General features: G+C 24.3%; 4 protein-coding genes across 6 annotated transcripts; 3 read left to right on the plus strand and 1 right to left on the minus strand.

Annotated features, from left to right (window-relative positions):
* The first annotated feature begins 9 nt into the window (after positions 1-9).
* LOC114123795 (sphingosine-1-phosphate lyase) lies at positions 10-6879 on the plus strand. The gene is made up of 11 exons (XM_027986886.2): positions 10-538; positions 889-1060; positions 1684-1899; positions 1959-2167; positions 2230-2466; positions 2833-3042; positions 3124-3259; positions 3346-3448; positions 4056-4202; positions 4508-4628; positions 4691-6879. Exons 2-11 carry the CDS (start codon positions 913-915, stop codon positions 4787-4789), a joined length of 1626 nt encoding a protein of 541 aa, XP_027842687.1. The 5' UTR covers positions 10-538; positions 889-912; the 3' UTR covers positions 4790-6879.
* On the plus strand, positions 6731-11820 carry LOC114123791 (uncharacterized). Its single transcript, XM_027986881.2, has 3 exons — positions 6731-6879; positions 9610-9986; positions 10151-11820. Exons 2-3 carry the CDS (start codon positions 9618-9620, stop codon positions 10694-10696), a joined length of 915 nt encoding a protein of 304 aa, XP_027842682.1. The 5' UTR covers positions 6731-6879; positions 9610-9617; the 3' UTR covers positions 10697-11820.
* Positions 7547-8134, plus strand: LOC114123744 (methylosome subunit pICln-like). Its single transcript, XM_027986815.1, has one exon. It carries the CDS (start codon positions 7547-7549, stop codon positions 8132-8134), a length of 588 nt encoding a protein of 195 aa, XP_027842616.1.
* A 299-nt stretch (positions 11821-12119) lies between the features above and the next one.
* LOC114123778 (protein FAM126B) lies at positions 12120-19978 on the minus strand. Of its 3 annotated transcripts, XM_027986863.2 has the most exons (12): positions 19694-19978; positions 19424-19562; positions 19098-19288; positions 17482-17616; positions 17031-17156; positions 16661-16884; positions 16456-16593; positions 15508-15638; positions 15328-15444; positions 14617-15023; positions 14412-14485; positions 12120-12391 (listed from the first exon to the last, which is right to left on the minus strand). In XM_027986863.2, the coding sequence occupies exons 3-11, from the start codon at positions 19245-19247 to the stop codon at positions 14444-14446; spliced, it is 1470 nt and encodes a 489-aa protein (XP_027842664.1). In that variant the 5' UTR covers positions 19248-19288; positions 19424-19562; positions 19694-19978; the 3' UTR covers positions 12120-12391; positions 14412-14443. The 3 variants fall into 3 exon arrangements, with proteins under 3 accessions (XP_027842664.1, XP_027842665.1, XP_027842666.1); XM_027986864.2 differs by lacking the exon at positions 19424-19562; XM_027986865.2 differs by lacking the exon at positions 14412-14485 and having other exon boundaries at positions 19694-19976.
* Positions 19979-23289: the final 3311 nt, after the last annotated feature.

Here is a 23289-nt window from a genome sequence, read left to right on the forward strand (position 1 = left end):
GTCACCTCAGCACACCTCGACCGACTCACCGTTAAGTGCCGAGCGTACCTCGGTACACCCGCACTGCACGTCTGCACTACTGCGGCGGCTTACGGGCTATTTCCTGTCGTTTTTCCCCCTGATTCCTTCTTCCCTCTTCAATTTTTGTACCGATGCCTGTAAACACGAATCCTCGCGCGTACTAAATGTACATCACGATTAACGGTTCACAAACGTATGACACACGTTCATGGCTGGTCGACATGTAGCGACGTGCACTTCATATTATTATGTATTTATGTTAATGTATTATGACGATGGTCTAGAAAATGCCATAAATTACCTACTGCGATTGCGCCGAGTATGAATTTGAATGTTCAGTGATTATAAAATTAAACAAAATTATAATAATAATTATACAAAAACAAATATTGTGCTACGCGTGTGGTCTAAATCGTAATTTATAATTATGGTTTAATGACGATTTGTTTTACTCTCGTACTAAATAATTAAAGATTACTTATAGTTAGAATACCGTCATCAAATATAATATACCGAAGTGAGTATTTTTAGTTTCATAACCTTGAATGTAAACATTTTTTTTTCAGATAAAAGGCTTAGGTAATCCTGATATTTTGTCAAATGATCTTATTGTTTGTATATTCAAATATATAAAATATATATATTTTTAATATATTATATATAATACCTAATTATATACCTACTATAAATTATAGATACCTCTTAATATTATTATTGTAATAGTAAAATTAATATTATGGTTAGAAATTTATGAATATTAAATTAACCAAAGTTTTTGATTTAATGAATTAATAATTACATCAGTAATACTTGGTTTGTAATTTTTACAATTAAATATTTTATACTTTTTTTTCAAAATTCTTTTAGATCATTCCAACAATCAAATTAAAAATGGATTTAGTTAACAATGGCATATTGTTAAGCAAAAATTCAGTTAATAATTTGTTTGGACAACGTGAACCTTGGCAAGTTGCTTCTATCACAGCTTCCAGTATATTAACATCTTATTGGCTATGGAATTTTTTATGTCAAGATGAAAGCAAGTTTCTTTTATTGTAAATTAGAAATACAAATCATAATGAATGTGTCAAAGTAATACCTGGCCTAAAAAATGTATTGCAAAAATAATTCCACAGCATTTTCTTACTTCTAAACTAAAAAATATTCCATTGTGGTTTGTATCTTCCAAATAAAATCTAAACTTACAAATGTGTTCAAAAATAAATAAAAATATGGTTATATAGCTTTATAAAATATCTGTAATTTTACAAGATGTTTCCAAACTTTAAGTAGTAATTATAGTAGTAGTACTAATATAAAGACTTTTATTGTAAGTATTGTAGTTATTGTAGTTAATTCTTTGAAGTTGACCTGTTGTAATATAAAGAATATTTTTTATGTACAGGTACAAAACTAAAAAGTGATTTATTACTTATTATTATCATCACTATTTTATTTGAGTGTCTAAAACATTTTTATAAATGTATTACAATGTTCACAGAAGTTTTTTTGTTTTTTGTTTAGTTAATATTGTATTAGTAGTTGTATAACTATTTGATTCTAAATAAATGGCAAAATTACTTCTAATATTTAAATAAAATTAACTTTTAATACATTTATTTATTTACTGAAATCATAACAATTTTTTCACTAAATTTTTAGGTTTGTATAATAGGTTTAAAAAATTTACATTTACACAAATTAAGAAAATACCAAAATTCAAAAAACAAGTAGAAGAAGAAACAAAAAAAATTTCTGATTTATTTGAAAATGAAGTGATTGAAAATACCAAAAGTGAAAAATACATTATTGAACTCCCATCACAAGGGATTCCCCGGGACGAATTAATTAAAACTGTAAATAGGTATTTAAATCTTGGTAAGCAATAGTTTTTTCTTTACTAAATTAACATACATTTAAAAAAATACTTTTTTTAGGTAAATACAATTGGAAAGAAGGGTTTATTTCTGGTGCTATATATTATTATGATGAAGAATTAATTAAATTGCTCACAGAAGTTTATGGTTATGCTTCTTATACAAATCCTTTACACTCGGATATATTTCCAGGAATCTGTAAAATGGAAGCAGAAGTTGTACGCTTAGTTGCAAATCTATTTCACGGGGATTCAAATGCTTGTGGAACAGTATGTTATTAAAAAAAAAAAAATAAAAATAAATAAATAAATAATTATATATTTTACTTAAGATGACTAGTGGTGGAACAGAATCGATTATAATGGCATGCAAAGCTTATAGAGATTATGGAAAAAATGAATGTGGTATTAAAAAAGGTGAAATTATAGTTCCACGATCAGTACATCCTGCATTTGATAAAGCTGCTTGTTATTTTGGTATTAAAATTATACACATTGATTTAAATCCTGATACTTATACCGTTAATTTAAAAAAAATGGAAAATGCAATTAATAAGAATACATTGTTGGTAAGCTAATTATGTCTTATTATATATTATTTTAATTATAAAAGTACTAAAAACGTTAACATGTAATTTAAAAAAAAAAAATAGCTATTTAATTAACTTTACTGATGGAGTCATTGTTAATTTTATGCTCTGACAAAAAGGGTAGGCAAAGTAAAAATAAAATATTAAGTTATTATTACAACGCTTCTAGGATAATAGTGGTATTTTTTACAAAATACAATTATTTTTAGTAAATACAATATTTAGCACAAAAAATGATTGTAATAGGATTTTAATTAAAAAAAAATATTTTGTTAAATAAAATACAGTGCAAAAAATGTTTTATTATTTATTAAACATAAATATAATTATATACTATACTTACAGCTAGTTGGATCATTTCCTAATTTCCCATATGGAACATCAGATGATATAGAAGCAATATCAGCTTTAGGTCTTAAATATAATATCCCAGTCCACGTTGATTGTTGTTTAGGTGGATTCATAGCAGCATTTATGCCACAAGCTGGTTTTCCACTACCTCCATTTGATTTTATTTTACCTGGTGTTACAAGTATATCTGCTGATACACATAAGGTACTTTAATAAAGTTTTAATTATTTATTTAAAAATTATAATGTACTAAATAAACTTATTTTAATTTTAATCACATTTAAGTATGGATATGCACCCAAAGGTTCTTCAGTAGTATTGTATTCTGATAAAAAATATAGACACAACCAATATTATGTGTGCACAGAATGGCCCGGTGGTCATTATGGTTCACCAACTATTAGTGGATCAAGGTCTGGGGGTAATTATATTTATTTGAATTAAAATCATATTCAAAAGCTTGCATAAATTAGATTCTAAATTTAATATAATACTGTAATTTATTAGGTATAATAGCTGCATGCTGGGCCACCTTAATGTATTTTGGTATGAATGGCTATATTACTTCAACAAAGGAAATCATGGACACTAAAATATTTATTGAAGAACAGTAAGTTAAAAATTAATATTTTATTTAGTTTTGTTATTGTTCAATAGATATCCTTTTATAATATATTTATTTTTTTCATAGCATATCTCTTACCTAGTTTCTAGACAAGGTGGACTTCTAGCCCATTAATAGATTACTTACTGTTATATCATCCACAAAACATTATTGCATTTGCACTATGTTTTTACTTACTTTTATTCCTCTAATACATTGTTATTTTATTTTTTTTTAGTGTTAATGATGCAAAAAATCAACCATGTTTTTTTCATTTAACTTAAAAACTGTTAGTTAAAGTTTTATTTTGTGCAAATCTAAACTTTGAATTGAGATAGAATTATAAAATTTGCTATTTTTTAATTTGATAATATGTATATTATTAAATGTACAATTTAAAAAATTGTTTAATGATGATGATTTTACTAAATTTGTTTTAAAATGTTGATTATCAATAATTTTTAAATGTTTAGATTAATTTAATTCAAATTTATAATTTTAAGTACTTGCCTAAAAGCTTAATGATTAATTACAAGGTTAAGTTATTATTTGTAATAATTATTCTGTAACTATAATTTAAAATGATTGAATGAGTTTTAAATTTTATTTATAGATTACGTAGTATGGAAGGTATTTTTATCTTTGGAAAGCCTACTACATCTGTGATAGCAATAGGTTCAAATGATTTTAATATTTATCGATTGTCTGATGCATTAAATGCAAGAGGTTGGAATTTAAATACTTTACAATTTCCAATAGGGTAAGGATAATTAATTACAATAATTATATAATGTACAAATATTATATTATACATAACTTAATTGAATAATATATACTATTATAATGTTAGTATATAATTTTATTTATAGCATTAAATTCCTTGGCCAGATTACGTTGGACTTTTTTTACAAATTAGCAGTATCTAAATAAACATTTATTTGAACAATTTCAAGTTTAAACTTTTAATCTTAACTCGTCATTTTTAATTCAATCCAGTGTAATGCGACTAAGGTCTTTGATTTACTTGAGAAAATGATTATACTGTTTAATATTATATAATTATAGGATTCATATTTGCATTACACATTTACATACAAAACCTGGTGTAGCTTCATTATTTATTGAAGATTTAAGACAAGAATTAATTGAAATATTAAAAACTCCAAATGTTCAACTCACCGGAAAAGTAACCAAGTTATTTAATTAAATAAGAATTTATTTTTAATATCGAGTGTTTTGATTTTATAGATGGCTATGTACGGAATGTCTGCCACTTTGCCAGATAGAACTATTGTTGGTGATATCACAAGATATTTTATTGATGCTATGTATTATACTCCAAAATAATACATTTGATAAGTTGGTATAAATATAATAAATTATTTCTATGATTAAATATATCAAATGTAATTTGTTAAACAAGAATTTATTAATATTTATATTTTTGGCATTAAAAACTAATTAACCAAAATATCATACATGGTGTCTAATTTACAAACATATATATATATAATTTAAAAATTTTTATTATTGCAAAAAACTGAAACATTGTAAAAATGTTAATGGTTTTAACTCTAAGGTTAACTTAAGGTAAACGCTAACTTTTAATAGTGTATGTATGTGAAAGCATGAAAAAAACATTGTGTCTATATCTCTTCTAATAATAAAATAACTGCAATTCTGAAAATGGGATTTAAATATAAATCTCAAAACAATTTTTTTGAACAAACTCAATTTGGGCAAAATACGTATAGTTATCACTTATCATAGTTTGAAATCTAATGATTATCGATGGTATGATGGGATCATTGATTGATTGATAATAGAAAAGTATATGAAAATTTAATTCTATATTTCACAATATATTATTTGTTAGGTTAACTATTAAAATGTATTTATTTTAATATTAGTAAGTTAGTTGACATTGGTGTTACTAAAAAATGAATAAGATATTTGATTTTTTTATAAATGTTGGTAGGATCAATTAACTTGAAAATTAATATAATACTCCTCAATCCCTCGTTAATTATTATTATAGCTATTTAAAAATATTAAATAAATGCATAAACACATTTTTAAAATAATTTTTGTTACCTATTAAAAATTAAACATTTTAATACAGAATGAGGATTTCAGTTTTTGTATTAAATTGTTATTTGTGGAGATTTAAAATTAAACATTTTAAACACAATGTTTTCTGTAAGGTTTAATTCAAGATATAGTTTATTATTATTTAATAGTAAAATAAGTAGGTAACTATTATAATAGATCTATATAATTAAATCTATTAGATGTACTTGGGGTTCGTATTAATTGTTATGTTTTTTTTTTACAAATGAAAAATATCTATATCACCCCCACAGAGTAGTCCTAGTTACGCCACTGTCTAACTTTATAACATTACCTATAATATTGGTACCTACCAAGGCTTAAATATACAAGTATATTAAAGTCATGATTGGTACATGGTTTTTTCAAATTATTGCGCTTCGTATATGTATTTAAATGAATACACATACACCCAATGCAATTTTTTTTTAATTACCTGTGAAATTCTTATAATTATAAATTATTATTATGTAATACATAATATATTATGTTTACATTGAATAATATGTATTATGTATCTATATGGCTATATGTGAATAAATAGAGTAATTACTCCATGGTTTTAACTTTATGATACCAAGTACCAACTGATGCAAAATTTGCCGCTAAATTCGCATTGATCATCGACTACTTTTTATGTCGATGTCGCCGTAGCCGTGGGAGGTGGAGTACGAACTTCTGGACTTAGTAATATGTCAACTGACTACAGTTGATACCTCAGGCAGAAAATCGTCTGCTCTCACTTTTTTCAGAATTGTTTTTTTTTTTTTTAATGATTTATCATTGAATTTAAATTTAACATATACCTACATTTAATTTACTTACTTCTTAAGACTAATAAGATCTCAATCACGAGATAGATTTAAAATTTCAAAATCATCGATATACTATACATTATACAACAAAGCTGTTGATATTTTAATTTGATGAATCTATTATAATCTCAATTTAAATAAAAAATAAAAATAAAGAAAGGGAAGAAGCCTGTTAACTGTTAAACTACTATAAAATAAGAGTATGCTCAGATTCCGAATGTTGAAATTATTTGTTATGTTCTCCATTTGGTCAAACTGTCTAGAGTATAAACAAGTTATAATCCAACCTTATTACTTATGCCCGCTGTCTGGAATAGTGGTATTCTGGATTCCGAATTCCGATTTCCTATTTAATGTTATTAAGAATTAAATTACTTGTTATCCAACTCACATTGCTCTTGAACTTGATTTTGTCGTAGTGAAGTTCTTTTGGCCGTTCTTTTTTCATTAAAAATATTCTCTCCACATTTTACAGTTAATAAATTTGCAAGTATTGCATTATTATCTCTTAAGGTAAGACATTACTGCTATCTAAATTAATTTGCTAAATCCACATTGGATATTAAGTAATAAACGTGGCTCTTAAAAATACCGCCATAGCTGTTCATTTTGCTATGACGCCGAAATAGACGATTATAGTTAATGTTATTTTATGTTATTAAGACGTTTCTCATTAGGTCATACTGCATGGTGCATTTTAATTAATTAATAATTATATATTATAATATTTGAATTATATTATTGAATTATGATTGTTATTTGTTGAATTTTTTTTTTTTTATTTCAATAACCATCATAAGTAATAAATTAAATAATATTATACTTAATTATTAGACCTATCTACCCCATAGTTTTTTATTTATTTACAGTCAAAAACAGCAATTTTATATTTTCAACAATATAGCATAAACAAAAGAACTCCTCAATCGATAATTATAAGTTTAAATATGTTTATTTACAACTTTTATTAGCTAATTTACTGTTATAGGTAACTGTATTAAACATAAGGTTTCAAGCTTTTTTTATGAGTAGTGTTAAACTGATTAGTTTGTAATTGTATCTTTCTATTTAGGCTTAGGCTCTTTGTTTTGTGTTTTTCAGTGTCAAGCCGATTTCTATATTATTAATTATATAGTTTCCACATAAAAATTATAAATAATTGTATAAACATAAAATAAAAATGGATACACATGCTAGTTTTATTGAAGAAGATGAATCAATTCAGCGCTGTGAATCTAATATTACACTTATAGTTGATGAGATTACATTTGGAAAAGGCACTCTGTATGTAGCTGAAAGTAAACTTTATTGGAAGAATTATGCTATTAGTCAAGTAGTTAGTATTGATTATAAATCTATGTGTGTATTTGGTACATGTAACCATCCAGTGGTACATGAAAAGCCTTGTCTGCAAATAATAGTTGATTTCGCTTATAAACCTGATAGTATACAATCTGAAAATGGACAAACTTTAAATGGTGACAATCATAGTAATGAAGATGATGATAATTCTGAAGATGATAATGAAGTTGATCAAAATGAAGACGAAGAAGAAGAAGAAATGAAATCTAAAATAAAACTAGTGCCTGATAGTCCAGAATGTCTGAATGAAATATATGAAGCATTTACACGTGTTCAGCCATTACATAATAGTAATGATGCAGACAGTGAAGAAGAAGCAGAAGAAGAAGATGATTTTTATTATAATGAAAATGATGAATTTGAAGACTATGATGAAGATGATGCTGGACAAATATTGAGGAATTGAAGTTTTCTGAACTAACTTTTCATGCTTTTATTTATTATTTATATTTATATAGGCCTCTGATTTTATAATAATTTTAAATATTCTAAAATAATAATTAATTAATGTTTTTCTTTGTAATTTGTTATTTTTTATAACTTATTATTTATCATTTATCTTTTTCATTAAAATCATTGAATATATTTCCTAGTGTTTTAAACAATGAATGTATTTAATATTATAAATGTTAATTTGATTAGCATCCACGGAACATCAATAGTTTTATTTTATACAAGTTTTGTAGTAAAATATAAAATTCAGTTTTCATATATAATTTAACCAAGTTTATAGTTGCATAAACAATTTTATTTAAAATCATAATATGTACTTTAAGTTTTTTTTTTAAATATAAATAATTGAAAGTAAAAGAAACAGTTTACTTTGTACTTGCATGGTTAAAAGTTATTTTATACCATTAAATACCTAATCAATATTCCCTAGTATTAATTTTCTTTTTATAAATTATTTTTACAAATATTTACAATGAATTATGAGTATGATTAACTATTATGAGTCAATGGATTTTTGATTATAATTTTATATTGAAGTTCATGTAGTTAAGTTCTTCTGAATAATAAAACATTGTATGTCAATGATTTATTTTAAATGTAATTAGTGGTAGATTGTTTTGTGTGAAGTATGGTAGAGGTTTACCATAAGAAGAAATATTTTTTCGGATAGTAAACTTGAATATTTTTATGATTATGAGTGTAATACATAAAATTACCATTGTAAATACTGATTAGTCTTGTCTATTTATTTTAAAGGTGTTATACATAATACTTTTTTAATGCGTTTTTTTTATGAAATATAAATATACATACTCATACTACAATACAATACTCATTCAATTAAAATTAAATCAAAATTTCAACTTATAAGAAGAATAAATTTATTATTTATAGTAGTAGTTATACTGATTTCAAATGTTTTCCATTTAAAAAAAATTAAGTAAGTCTGGTATGCATAGGAGTATTTATTTTAAAGTTAAAAACGGATATATTTAAAATTTTGTTATCATATTTTCTATACTGTAAGTACATTTAATAAACATTGTACTTATACCTGTTTAATAAATACTATTTATTACCAAGTTTAATTAATGTAACTGCTTAATCATTAATGTCACTACAATTTAACTAATTTTGGTGTTAGTTTCATCATGAATTTACCTATAACCTTTCATTAGGGTAGTATAATTTATGAGTTATTTAAATTTTATTAAATTACTGTATGTTCATTGAAAATTATGTTGTGTATGATCTAAAATGCTGTGTTACATTACTACATAAGTTCAAACTTTTGGCCCAATTACATTTTAAGATACACAAAATCAAAAAATGGGATTGTTGCTAAGTCACTCTTCCAACTAATTAATTTTGAAATAGGAAATATTTTCTGTATTCTTTTTAAAATAAATCATTGTTTTTTGATTTTAGAAAAAAAAATGACCGAATCTGTGGTGAGTGGAAAAGATACCCGTTGTCTGTTTATTAACAATGGGGATGATTTGTTAACTTTAAAAAAAGTTGTATCTAAAAAAACAGACAAAGATGATGAAAAACAAAAACTAAATAAATCTGTTGAAACTAATGGCAGTGAATTAAATGGAAATCACAACAAAACTGATAGCATAAATTTTGATGTGGATAATACATCTTCATTAGAACCAAATTTAGAAATGGATAGTGATACAGATCGTAATATTACTATTGGTTCAATTTGCACTCAAGAAGATCGAGAATCAGAAACTATTGATATCTCTAATGAGAATTCTAATGAAGCAGATACAAAAAATGGTGAAAAGGATAATCAAGTAAGTTGAAATTACATGAAATATAATAATGTAGCTTTATAAATTGTTGTTAAATTTGAGTAATGATTCAAAACATTAACCTTAGGTTTTACTTTTATGTTACATATAAGTCATATGTAAATGTATAACATATATTTCAGTTTAAAAATTATTCAATTTTTCAGGTAAATTCAATCAAATGTCTAGATATTCCATATTCTCCTAGTGATTCTTTAGATGATAATGAGTTTTCACATGATTTAGAAGATGATGATTTAGAATTAAATAATATTAAGTCACCTGCATCTTATTTTAATATATCATCAAGGGCACCATTACATTCTAACAAGGATTTAGACACTACATTTGAAGATGATATTTTATTACTGGAGGAAGAAGTATTAATTAATGAAAGGAAGCGAAAATTTGAAGATTTACCAGAACAAGAACAGAAGCCTACTAAGATACTTAAACTGTGGAACTTAATGAAATATCCTTTTCAAAAAATAACTTATGGAACTTCAATAAGTGAAAATGAACCAAATATTTCCATAGCTGAAGCCATAGTTGAAAAAGAGAACTGCTTAGAACCAGAGACAGCTGATTGTGAAAATAATAGTGATATTGTAAAAACTGAAGAAAAAAACTCTCAAATTAATTCTGAGGCAGATGGAGAAAACGAGGATACTTCAACAAACGAAACTACACAAAAATTCTGTAAAATAATGTAATAGATGCTAAAAGGTATAAATTAATTATTGCAATATTCTTGTTTTAAAGAAGTGTATATTCATATTAGTTAAGTAATACATTCTGAGCTGTATTGACATAGTTAGTTAAATGAAACACAAAATTTGATTTTTTTTTTTAATATAATTTTTATTTTATGACCATTTTTATTTTATGATGTTTCCAAATTAACATTTGTATCTAGTATATTACGGATATATTTGTGTTTCAAAATTACTGAAAAAGTAAATTTTTTTTTAAAACATATCAAAAACTTAATTTTATTCCATCATTCAATGTTTTTTTTCTTACATATTTAAATACAGTATTATGTTCTAAGCAGGTTAAATATGAATAATTGTTAATAAATTTATGTTAAATTACAATAAGTATTATTTGAAAATCAATGTAATTCATGTTTATTGTGTTATTGTTTATTGGTCAAAGTGGTTATTTTTATTATAATTCATTATTATTATATTTTTAAACAATGACCTTAGAAAAATTGATATGAATATTTTGTAACTATCCATAAGGATATTGCCTAGTGTTTGCTAAGACAGAAGTATTAGTACTATATAATATAAAATAAGTTTGGTTGAAATTTTTTAGTTATAGAAAATTATAGAATTAATTAGATTTACAAATATTCTTTTCTGTTTTTTATTTATTTAAAAAAATGTAAAATTGTATTTTAACTTATATGGTATTTACAATATAAATTGTATTGACATTTGATTCATTTAAATTTATTTAGTTTATTTTGATGTATACTACCAGTTATTTGTCATGTGTTTATTAATGATAAGTATTAAAATAAGGAATAATACTACTTAATATTTTACAATATTGTTTTAAGTATATCAAACATGATTTTTGAATATTTGATTTTATAATATACCTTTTTAAGTTGTAGTTGATATAACCTTATGCGTTAAAAATGTAATGTCCCTTAATGTTGTTTATCTTGTACACATTTACAGTATAATATTGAATCAGAACAATAAAATTAGAAGAAATAATACATGTTAGATAAGTTTTTTTGTTAGCTGTGTATTTTATTAATTTTCAAAAAACCCTTGTATACAATTTAATATTGATATAAATACAATAATTAGAAATATTATTGTGGTTTATTATTTTGAAACATTTTATGTTTAGTTATAGTGTAATTGAGTATAAGTTACTCACTTAATAATTTAAACATTCTTATATTATTCCTATAAATTTTTTTTTTTCAATTTTTCAGTGAAACTAACCATTTCTATGATTGTATTCTTCGAATAGTGGTACTAATTCTGTTAATTTGTCTACTGTAGTGTAGCATTCATGAATACAGTAGTGTAGCATTCATGGATATGGTCTAAATGTATATTTTAAAGTAGTTTTTAATACTTATGGGCTATGGCTACAAAAACAACTAAATTATGTTTGTTTTAAATTTTTGAAGATTTTAATTTAAATAGTAACATTTGTTATTTATAAATAATATAACAATTACAAGATTAAAATTAATTAAGTACATACAGTATAAGATAAAATAATAAAAACATTCAATCTTGATTATCACAACAAATGCTATGTCTATTAAATAATTTTGATACATTATAAGAAAATAACACCAAACCAAACTTCCTTGTCTATAAGCCCAATATAATAAATAATTTGATTGCAAGTCATAATGCTGTACTCTCCATCTGTAACACGAACAATTTAATTTAATTCAAATCCATTTGAAACACTACTAAATTTTGATAACAGAGTACTAAAACTAAAAAATATGTACCATGTATAGTAAAATAAAGCTTAAAAATGTAAATTATTATAGTATAACACATCAGTGAACTATGTCAAGAAGATTAAACCAATACTAGTGTAGTATGATTAGAGAAAAATATTGTTCATATATTATATAAAATCTAAGTATACAACTTTAATTAAAACATTTCATTATGTCATAAATTTCATTAATATTAACTAAGTGTTATTGCCAATGAAAGGTAATACACTTAAAAGAAATTGGTCGGTAATTATATTTAAAATAAGTATGCCCTAAATCAAAATGAATGGTTCATGCATCAATGCCATTTTATGTCATTTGATTCAAACTTATATTGTATATATGTACAATATATTATTTTTTATTTGTTCATTGGTAATTATATTACACCTAAAATAACATTAAATTATGGTGTTGACAAAAAATGGTCAATTATTTTTTGTTTAAAATGCAATGGTTGGTTCTGAATCGTTGGTAGGTAGTTCTGCAAAATAATTTTCCAAAAGAAAAAAAAATAATATGTTTATCAAATCTATACATTAAAATTCTATTTCTATCCAACATAAAAATGCATTCAATGCACCACTCATAATTTACAATTAGTGGTTTAAACAGTTTAGAGGGTTATAAACCCAATCATTTTTAATAATTAACCCTAGAGCACACGCACATGGTCAAAAAGACCAAGCTTTTAGAATTTTGTTCATTGCTTCAAAAATATGAAATATTAATCTAACCCAATCTAGGTAGGTACCTTCTAATTAGGTGATAGACTAAAATTAGATACAACCAATTGAATACAATTTGATGTCAGTACTATAGAAGAATTCTACAAAGTTTGTTATCTATTGAAAAAACAATCTAAAAGACTGTGTGCATGTGGTATACTTTGATATAACCTTTTATGTAATATCATTTGTATGAAAGTTTAATTTGTTTATATTAAGTATCAATAAAAGCATATGAAAAACTTTATTTATTTAAGAGCAATAAAATAATGATTATATCAATTTATCGAGTTTCAATACGCGGTCAAAAAGGCAGAGTGCTTAGAATCTTGTGAATATTATAAATGTGTGTATTCTAAGGTTAAAAAAAAAATTTCATACATTATTAATAACAAATATGTAAATAAAGTGTAGTTGAAAATTGCCCTTCCCCTCCAGTTTGTTTACATTTAATTTAACGATTGGTTAACACAATGCCCAGTGGTCATCAATACATGTTAAAATATAAATATTAGATTTCTATAAGATACCATTTTTAATTAGCTGTTATCAGTATAGCACTTAGTGCCACCACTAATCTTCAGTACTTGATACTGAATACAGATAATGTAATAATTTAAAGTTTAAATAAACCATTACTCAGAAATAATGATCTCAATAAATACATAAAATTTAATATTAAATTTGTAACACACTGTATGTTAGATTGCAATAAAACTACAGCATTAATTTTTATAAACTAAGAAAGTGCCATAAAAATATCTTATTGAATGTTAAATAATGAACTGACTCCTAAATTATTTAATTAACACAACAGTTGGCAAGTTAGTCAGTATATTGTATTTATGATTGTACATTTATATCTTCATTTATCTAATTATTATTCAGGTTATTATTACTCACTACATTTTAATAATTTTTGTACTAACCCAGTATAATTTAGTTTCAAACAATGAGAAATATTAAGTATTTATTATAAATTGCAATGAAAATAGGCAAGAATAATTAATTTATAATAAAAATAAAAAATTCAAATTTAAGGGGTACAATATTATAAAGTAGTAAATATGTAACTACTAAAAATATTCATGCAACTAAGGGTGAACTAGTATTCAATTTTACTTTAAGCACTACGACAACTTATACTCATTTAAAATAATAGCGAATGTGATTAGAACATCAATTTGTATGTGACATTAATAGTATTACCAATATGAATAGTGAAGGTTATAACTTAAAAGTTAATGGAATCTTTCTTTGTAACACTTTACGTTTACACCCATCTGAAAATATGTATTAAAAAATATTGTACATGTAACAATGTTTTTCAATGAAAATTAAAAATGTCATCAGGTAAATTAAACAATATTTAAAAGATTAAAATAAAAATAGTAGGTGAATACAAAATAATTACCTGAATTGATCTAGAAGAATCTAATTCAACAGACATACTGGGATTTCTCCTATTTAATAATGGTGTCATAGTGGTTCTGTCATCATGTCCTAAACCGGTCTTAGTGTCAGATATGTCAGACCCAGCTAAATCAATACCACTTTCATCAGTTTCATAAATATCTGAACCATTTTGAGTGTTTAACTTTGAAGTTTTCATATTTCCTGAATTTTTTACAGCAGTTGCTATTTTTTCAGCAGTTTTTTTGCCAAAATTAGCAGCAATTTTTGGCAAACTCCGTTTAACTGGCACCGATTCAGCACTTGGATCTCTTAAGTCATTAGTTTCCTCTGTTATTGATGATAAATTTGCAGCAGCATCAGCACTTTCATCAAATGTTCCTTGAAGATTTTGAATTGGAATGTCATCTAAAATAATAAGTTTGAAATTAAAATAATTGCACCAAGCACCCCATAATATCCTAATTATACTAAAACATGCAAATAAATACTGAAAATACAAACTCAGTAGAAAATTCATTGAGAAGAAAACATAAAACTTTAATACTTAGAACTATTAGTAAAATATTTATCTATAAACAGAATAAGAAGTTTTTTTGCTGTAAATAACACAATTTTTTAAAACACAACATTTTTTTTTATTCATCTAAATTATTAAAAATATTTTTTTTTGTTAAGTATAATTTTAGAAAATATTAATTTATTTTATTACCTGGTAACTTTTTAGTTCTAAATGATGCATTTGTAATCATTGATTTAGATACTGGTGTGCTACAAGTATTACTGCTTACAGGTGTACCGACTGATGTTACATTAGGTGATAGTCCACCTATATAAATTATATATATTAGAAATAAAATTCAAAACAAAATTGTTGTTTACTTTAACTGACCTTCAAAAAATCCTTGACAAGAATTTTTTATTGCATTGGCTAATAATATCACTTCACAATAACAACTGTAACATGCACGGTAATAAATATCTTCCAAAGCTTGAAATGCTTCAGCTTTTCCACAGTTAAATCTATAAAATAATTGCAATAGAAATTAATGGTTGTTTTAATACAAACAATCTATAAAAATTAGCACAATAAGTTTATATAATAAGAATAACATACAACATAAATAGCCACCCATTAGAAACTTTTGGCTAATTGATTACTTAATTTTTTTTTTATTATGCTATTAAAATGTACAAAAGGTCACAGCACAATATCCTAATAACATGCAATTAGGATTACATGGGAGTATAAGAATAGAAGGGATTAGGGCGAGAGTTTGAAATTGTTTATGGAAGGAATAACATATATTGGAACGGTTGAATTCTATAAGTGTAGGACATTTTATCCTCGCCTCATAGTTGAAATATATGTCCAATTTGTTTCGAGTAAATTATACAAAAAGAAAAACTAATATTAAATTATTAATTTTCAATGTCTGTAATGCATAGAATATTTTTATATTTTTATTTTAAGCTGTGTTTGAAGATCAGAAAATCAATTGAATCAATTAAAATTTACAAATTTTTTGAATTTTAACATTTTATATATAAAATAAAAAATTAAACCTAGATAAAAAAAAATGTATAGGTGGTTATAATAGTCCAAAAGAGTATAATTATAACTTAGTCAAGTGTGTAAAGTATTTATAGTGCTCCTAAATTATAAGTCATAAAACTCAACAATACAATACAAAAAAAATAAAATATTGATTCAATCAGTAAACTGATAAATTTAATTTTACAATGATTCTTGTTTTAGGTTAATACTAGTTTATTTTAAAATAAATAAAAATTAACATAAAACAGCACGAAAACTAGAAATTTTAATACAGATACTTACATTGAGATATACAAGCAATAGAGTAGATGAATTAAGAATTTGGGAGAAAGTGGGATACGTGGTAATGTTGTTGATGTCGATATATCAGAATTACTGAATGATGTTGAACGCTTATTAAAATAACCCTGAGTAACCATTCTATAATAATAATTATAAGACAAAAATAAGAAATTGTGATGTAATATTAAACAACAAATAAACTTACTTAGATGTAACTCTATAAAAACGATCAAATGGATTATAAATTTCTGGCAGAAGATTTAAATTTTTGTAGTATATGAAGTATAAATTACTAAGAACTTCCATTCTATTAGATGCAGATAGTCTTTCAATTTGATTAAATGGACCTCGGCGAACTGGGTGTGTATCTCTTTGTTCTAAACGACGAATGGCAGTTTCTGTCAATGAAGTTGGTGCCAAACTGCTAGGCTTAAATAAAGATAAAATGGGTAAATCAATTGTAATAAAATAGATGATCATAGATAAGCTAATTTTTATTTTTATTTCTTTTCTTTAATAAATAAATAAATAAATATTTCTATATTTAATTTCCAGTTAATAGTTTAAATACATACTTCATGGTAAATAGATGGCTGAGCTAATGACGGCAAACGAAATGATATAAATCTAGGAGTATTATTTTCATCTACAGCTTCAAGATTGTAAATTCCAATCAATAATGCTTCAATACTACGACAGCTCTAATAATAATATAATTAAAATGTATTAATAAATGCCAAATGCTCAAAATATTATGTACTATAATGTACTTTACTATATTCTCTATACATTTTTCTAAAATTTATGAAAAATCATATTTAATTATTTTAATAAATATAAGAATAATAAGTTCCTTTGAATTTCAAAGAATAGAATAAAATTGTGTTTTTTTTTTATTTGTAAGAAAAATTAAATTATAAATCGAAAATTAATTATTGTAGAACAAAAAATATAAATATTCTTGAGAACATTATATATACATATTTTACGTATAAAATATAAAAAATGAGTACTAGTATTACTTACTTGTTTGTCAACATGAGCAATTGAATTAAGATAACTATATGTTAAGTGTGGTATAAAGAGTAATACAAATAAATGTAAATCAGTTTCTTCAGTTCGATAACAATTAAATAGTGCACCACAAATACGATCAATCAACTGAAAAAATAGTTAATAAATTATTATTTTTTTTAACACAATATAAAACTTTCTTAAAGTTTTTCTTTTAATTTCTCATAATTCTTTTGAGAAACCGCATAATAATATAGTTAATATTCAGGTATAATTACTATAAGCTTTTATAATTAATAATTTTCCCATCAATAGTTTTTTAATAATTTATAATGTTTTATAATATTATTATACACTAAATTATAATAATATATTTAGAATAGGTAGATAGAGTATTAAACAATCAATTCAAATAGATGTACAATAAGTATATTTGAGATAGAGAAAAAATAAAAAATATACCTATAAGGTTAAGGCTATAGCCGAATTACTGTGAAAGTATATGATTGGATAAAGAAATCCCTTATTGTGAAACTTGGATTGATATACTAAACGCTACTTAACCTAACAATCTACCTTCTAAGTTTCTGACAGGCTGGGGGAATTTCAAAGAGTAACAAAATATTGAATAGAACAATAAATTAAAATGTTAGTAAATAATTAATTAAGTTATTAAGGTTTATTTAAACAATATAAAGGTTATAAGTTTTAATTGCATGCATTTTTTCTTCACTTCTTGTTTAAATAATAAAATAAAAATATTGTTATTTATTGTTAATAATAATTAACATTTTATTTATATGACTTATATGATATAAGTTTCATAATGAGTAGAATACTGTTGAGTATAAATTAACATTAAATCTTAAGTTTCATGTCAAATTTTTTTAAATTTATCAAATTTAATCATTGTATTTAATATAGATTGTAAATTTAAAATACTTAAATACACTCAGAAACATATATTTTATTATTGAAATTATTTTATTACAATACGACAAGAATACAAAAATAATACAAAAGGAATGCAAATTTTAAATTTTAAGTGATATGATATAAAATGCAATACTTAAAAAATCAATATTAATTGATTAGGCTAAAATATATGATCTTATCTATATTAAATTATATACATTTATTTTTATTTAATATGAAAAATGTATTTTTATTACTATTATGATTCAGTTATATAACTGAAAATATTACTTAAATAGATACATATTATTTCTTATTCAAGATATAATACCTATTATGATGTAATGTAATTTAAAAGCAATTATATTGTTTGAGTTGATAGTTGATTATTATAATTTTATTTAAATCTTTTTTAAAACAAATACTTATTCTATGAGCTACTTTTTATTATGATTATATTACTGTAAATTATAAAGTAAGATGTTTTAATTTCATTAATTTAAATTATCAATAATAAATAGATAAAACATAATTCACAGGAATAGGTAAATATAATCAGTGTGTATCATGTATAATTTTGGCTATAATATACAACAAGTTAAAAAGTTTAAAAATCAGAACTTTATAATAGATAGGTAGTAGAATACAGTATAGTTTAGTATTATTGTCTATAAATAAGAAGAAATAACTTATTTCTTCATTATTAAATTTACCTTGGAATATTTGTGAATATCATCAAATACAGCAAATATTGATTCTATAAGCGTCTTATTTTGTGATGTTGTTATTGCAAATGTAGCCCAGTCGTCTTTTTCCAAAGTGGCAAACTCTGATAACCATTCTTTCACTGTGTTCTCCACCATGATTTGATCTCATTACATTCAAATATTAAATTATATTTGAACTAAACAAAGGGTAAAAATATTTCTCAGGATAAACATGAATAATGAACATTAAATTTTATATTATATAATATTATATTTAGAAAAAATTTAGATGTAATAAGCAAAAAAGATGATATCTCACTAATCTCACTTACTTTAATTAAAATACCATTATTTAAAGGACACAATTTAATCCAAATTGATATGAATGAAGTATTGAATATTTAATCAATATCATTTACAGGAAGTGAATAAACATTACTCCACATTTACATGTATAACCCTAGTTATTTACTATAATTAAGTTAAAAAATTGATTTAACATTAATAATTCAGAATCATAATACCTGAAAGTTTTGACTAGTGATTTTAAATTATCATTGCAAAAAAACAACAATATATTTTATAAGAATCTAGGTACCTACCTACATTTTTCAGCAAAAAAATCTGAAAAGTTTAGTACTCGACCGTACACCAATAACCCGTGTCCCGTATGGTGACTACTATTACTACTAACACATTCACTCTCACTATATAGGTCTGTAATCACTATGTCTAATGTCTACGACTGTATAAATGTGTAAAGTTGTGGTTCTTCACTAAACTCTCCAACGATTGATAAATATTATAATGATACTTGAATACTTGATTATAGCAATATCACAGAATACTATATAATATAATATACAACTATATACCCGTGAATCGTGGTTACTGATTATAGTATTATACAATACATTTTCGCCAAACATCGAGGTCATTAATATTGACCTCGATTATGTTGGTATCGATATTAGGTTTTAACTTTTAAGTTATAACATTATTTCGAAAATAACATTATGTTTTGTAAAATTATTTATTTTGTACTCATTAACTCATTACTTAATTTTTAATACGGATTGGATAGTGCACTGCCTATATTTTTAATATTTTTTTTCGTAGCGAGAACAAATTAATAAAAAAAGAAAAAAAATTGTAGGATTTTGATCGACGAAATTGGATCCGTTTATTAATCGTATTAGAAACTATAAGTATATTGAGTCTATTTAGTATTTTAATATATTGTTATTCAATAGGAACTTTAAATTTGAATGTTAAAAAATACTGAATAGTATTATGCATACCACTTTGTTTTCGTATACTTAATTTGCCAATTAATTGTAAAGTATGATGTACCTGTCTACAACCATAGAGTATTACTCTATGTCTACAACCTACGACTTACCTGTAAATTGTCATACCTATCTACAATCTACTTATAATAATTAATATTTTTAATGAGACATGAATAGTATATAGATATATAAGGTAAGTATCTAAACGGTTTAGGTCGTTTAGGATAAACCTAATGGTTTTAATAAATTCATAACCCACAAATATTATTGATTAATATAACCTGCATCTATATGTTTAAAATTACTGTATATGTATATAAATATATTAAACTATATACCTATAGGTACTTACTATCTAAAGCACGTACCTACCTATCCATATAATATTATTATTTAAATTATTAAATTAAGTTTTAATCAATAATGATAGACAATAATACATTCTAGTGGTAAACTTCCAAATATTTTTGAGTTTAAAAGCCTCAAGAAAAAATATTCGAGTGAAATAAACACTGAAGCATAAATAGTCCAGTAGATATAATAAGAGGTATAGGCATAGGGGTTCGCTAAAATTTTTCTAGGAGGGGTAATGTTAGGATTTGTAATATAATAATTAATAATTTATCTTAAAACATATTTTTGAAAATCCAGGCGAGCAAATGCCCTAGTTTGCCCCCCCCTTCGGGCGCCTATGGGTATAGGCAATTGAAAATATAAATACATATATATGCGATATCACCGTACTAAAATTGGCAATTACTATCAATATTTAAATTTATTTATTTATCTGATGAAATTAATAATTAATATTTGTAAATACTAATACCGGTAATAATGTAATATTAAAACTTGTTAGTAATATAGGTAGGTATAATTACTTTCTTTGAACTGAACACTGTTCAACTATTGGAGCCGAGTAATATTGAATTGAAATTACTGTTAACTAAATTATTATCTAGTTTATCAAGTTTTACATGTTTGTATATTTTTTATTTGATTTAAACAGGCAAAAACCATGTATATAAATAATATTATTTTTTGTATAAATAATTAATTAGATTTCTATAAGATTTGTCAATAAAATCGAAATAATATTTTATTGTGACCAATTAATATTATAGATAGTACCTATTGTAGATTTGAAATTTCCAATTAATATAGTGACATAGGTAATTAGAAATCTCCCATGGAAAGGGCCCACCAGATATAACAACAAAATCATATATTTAAGTTTATTACATATTATAGGTACAATGTACTCAAATGTATACTACACTGGCCAATAATGGCGTGGACGGGTCCCTCGGGCCTCGAACCATCATATATACACGCCACTAAATAAATAAAATTTATTAAAATATTAACGAAAGTAACTTGGATTCAAGATAAAAATCTATTAAACATCTTGGTACAACATGATGGGTAGAAAGACACATGGCTATAAGTGGCTTTGTAGAGTTATTTCCTTATGTAGTTCGTGCATTAGAAAAAATATGCGAGTGGAATGACACAGCTTCGACTGATGCCAACATTTTAATGAAAGTAATGATGGACTCGGAATTTTGAAATTCACTCCCAAGTTATTAAAATAAATATTATAAATTTATTGTTATGCATATTTATAAAATATTGATAATAATTTTTAACTTTAATGGATAGTATTTTTGTTTTATTAGCTTTTATTTTAATATAGCTATATTTTGTGTAAATTTTGGAAAAAAGTCAATCTTGACTAAAAGAAGTAATGGATCTAATCATCTAGCGGAAGTTATTGTTGCTACTATTCAAAGTTTACGTGGAAATATAATTGAAGGGTTTAGGGATAATAAGGTAAGGATATTATATTTATTATAATATTATATCTATAGGTATTTTTAGAATTTTTTTTTTTATAAAAGATAATGTAATTTTAAAATTATTTTGATCATATTGACATATTGTGCTATAATAATAGAATTTTAAAATCTTAACTACTTTTTTTTGTAAACAAAAGGTTTCTCGGAATTCAGTAGTCGATTTTACAGCAACCTATAAAAATAACAAAAATACTGCAAAAATTAATTTTAGTCCAATTTTTTTAGTAAAAATATTTGAAATAATTTTAAACATTACACTATTTCATATTGCATTATTAAATATCTGTTATCTATAGACAATTAGTAGACAAGTAGTGTACGTGTACCAGTGGCGTAGTTATGATTTTGTTCTGGGGGGGGGATATACAATTTATTGGTTAAACATAAAGTGAGGGGCTTAATAAGTCAATGATTTAAACATTAAAAAAAAAGGCTCTGGGGGGGATCTATCCCCATATCCCCCCCCCATAACTACACCACTGACGTGTACTTACAAATACTATATAGCAGGGGCGGCCAAACAGTCGATCGCGAATAATTTCAAAGTCGATCATGTTAGAATTTATTTTAAGGGCCACGCACCCTATACGTTTCTTAATAATTATATTTATTCGATAATAATAATAAAAAAAAATTATGGAAGTCGATCCTCAAAGGTGAAGTATATTTTTAGTAGATCATGGCCAGTTTGACCACCCCTGCTATAGGCTATATAGTATATAGGACATAGGTAGTATATCATAGTTGTTGAGGTCCATTTTATCATGGATTTTATTAATTTCCTCGTTCCTACATGCAAAAAGTATCTGGTTTCTTAATTTAATTTACCAAAATTACAATATTTATGTTCTTATTCCTAAAAATAATGAATTAATTCACATTTATATTTCTTTAAAATATGATTGAATTAATTCTTTCATTCTTTCGTCTAAAAGTTAATCAATTCCAGGAATCGTTCAATAACAATATCTACACCAGGGATGGTTAACCTTTCTGTACCCACGAGTCAAATAAAAATTTGGATTCTGTTTCATTATTCTTGTGTCAAGT

The sequence above is a fragment of the Aphis gossypii genome, chromosome 3 (assembly GCF_020184175.1).
Source record: "Aphis gossypii isolate Hap1 chromosome 3, ASM2018417v2, whole genome shotgun sequence".
In the NCBI taxonomy this organism is placed as follows: domain Eukaryota; kingdom Metazoa; phylum Arthropoda; class Insecta; order Hemiptera; family Aphididae; genus Aphis; species Aphis gossypii.

Excerpts from the sequence above, each read along its gene's own strand:
- LOC114123778 (XM_027986864.2), bottom strand. The coding sequence starts at position 19,247 with ATGGTGGAGAACACAGTGAAAGAATGGTTATCAGAGTTTGCCACTTTG. Across the intron at positions 17,157-17,481 it reads TTGCTCATGTTGACAAACAA|AGCTGTCGTAGTATTGAAGC; the intron begins GTAAGTAATACT and ends TATTATTATTAG. Across the intron at positions 16,594-16,660 it reads TTTTATAGAGTTACATCTAA|AATGGTTACTCAGGGTTATT; the intron begins GTAAGTTTATTT and ends TTATTATTATAG.
- LOC114123791 (XM_027986881.2), top strand. The coding sequence starts at position 9,618 with ATGACCGAATCTGTGGTGAGTGGAAAAGATACCCGTTGTCTGTTTATT. Across the intron at positions 9,987-10,150 it reads ATGGTGAAAAGGATAATCAA|GTAAATTCAATCAAATGTCT; the intron begins GTAAGTTGAAAT and ends TCAATTTTTCAG.
- LOC114123744 (XM_027986815.1), top strand. The coding sequence starts at position 7,547 with ATGGATACACATGCTAGTTTTATTGAAGAAGATGAATCAATTCAGCGC.
- LOC114123795 (XM_027986886.2), top strand. The coding sequence starts at position 913 with ATGGATTTAGTTAACAATGGCATATTGTTAAGCAAAAATTCAGTTAAT. Across the intron at positions 1,061-1,683 it reads TTTTTTATGTCAAGATGAAA|GTTTGTATAATAGGTTTAAA; the intron begins GCAAGTTTCTTT and ends CTAAATTTTTAG. Across the intron at positions 3,260-3,345 it reads TAGTGGATCAAGGTCTGGGG|GTATAATAGCTGCATGCTGG; the intron begins GTAATTATATTT and ends GTAATTTATTAG.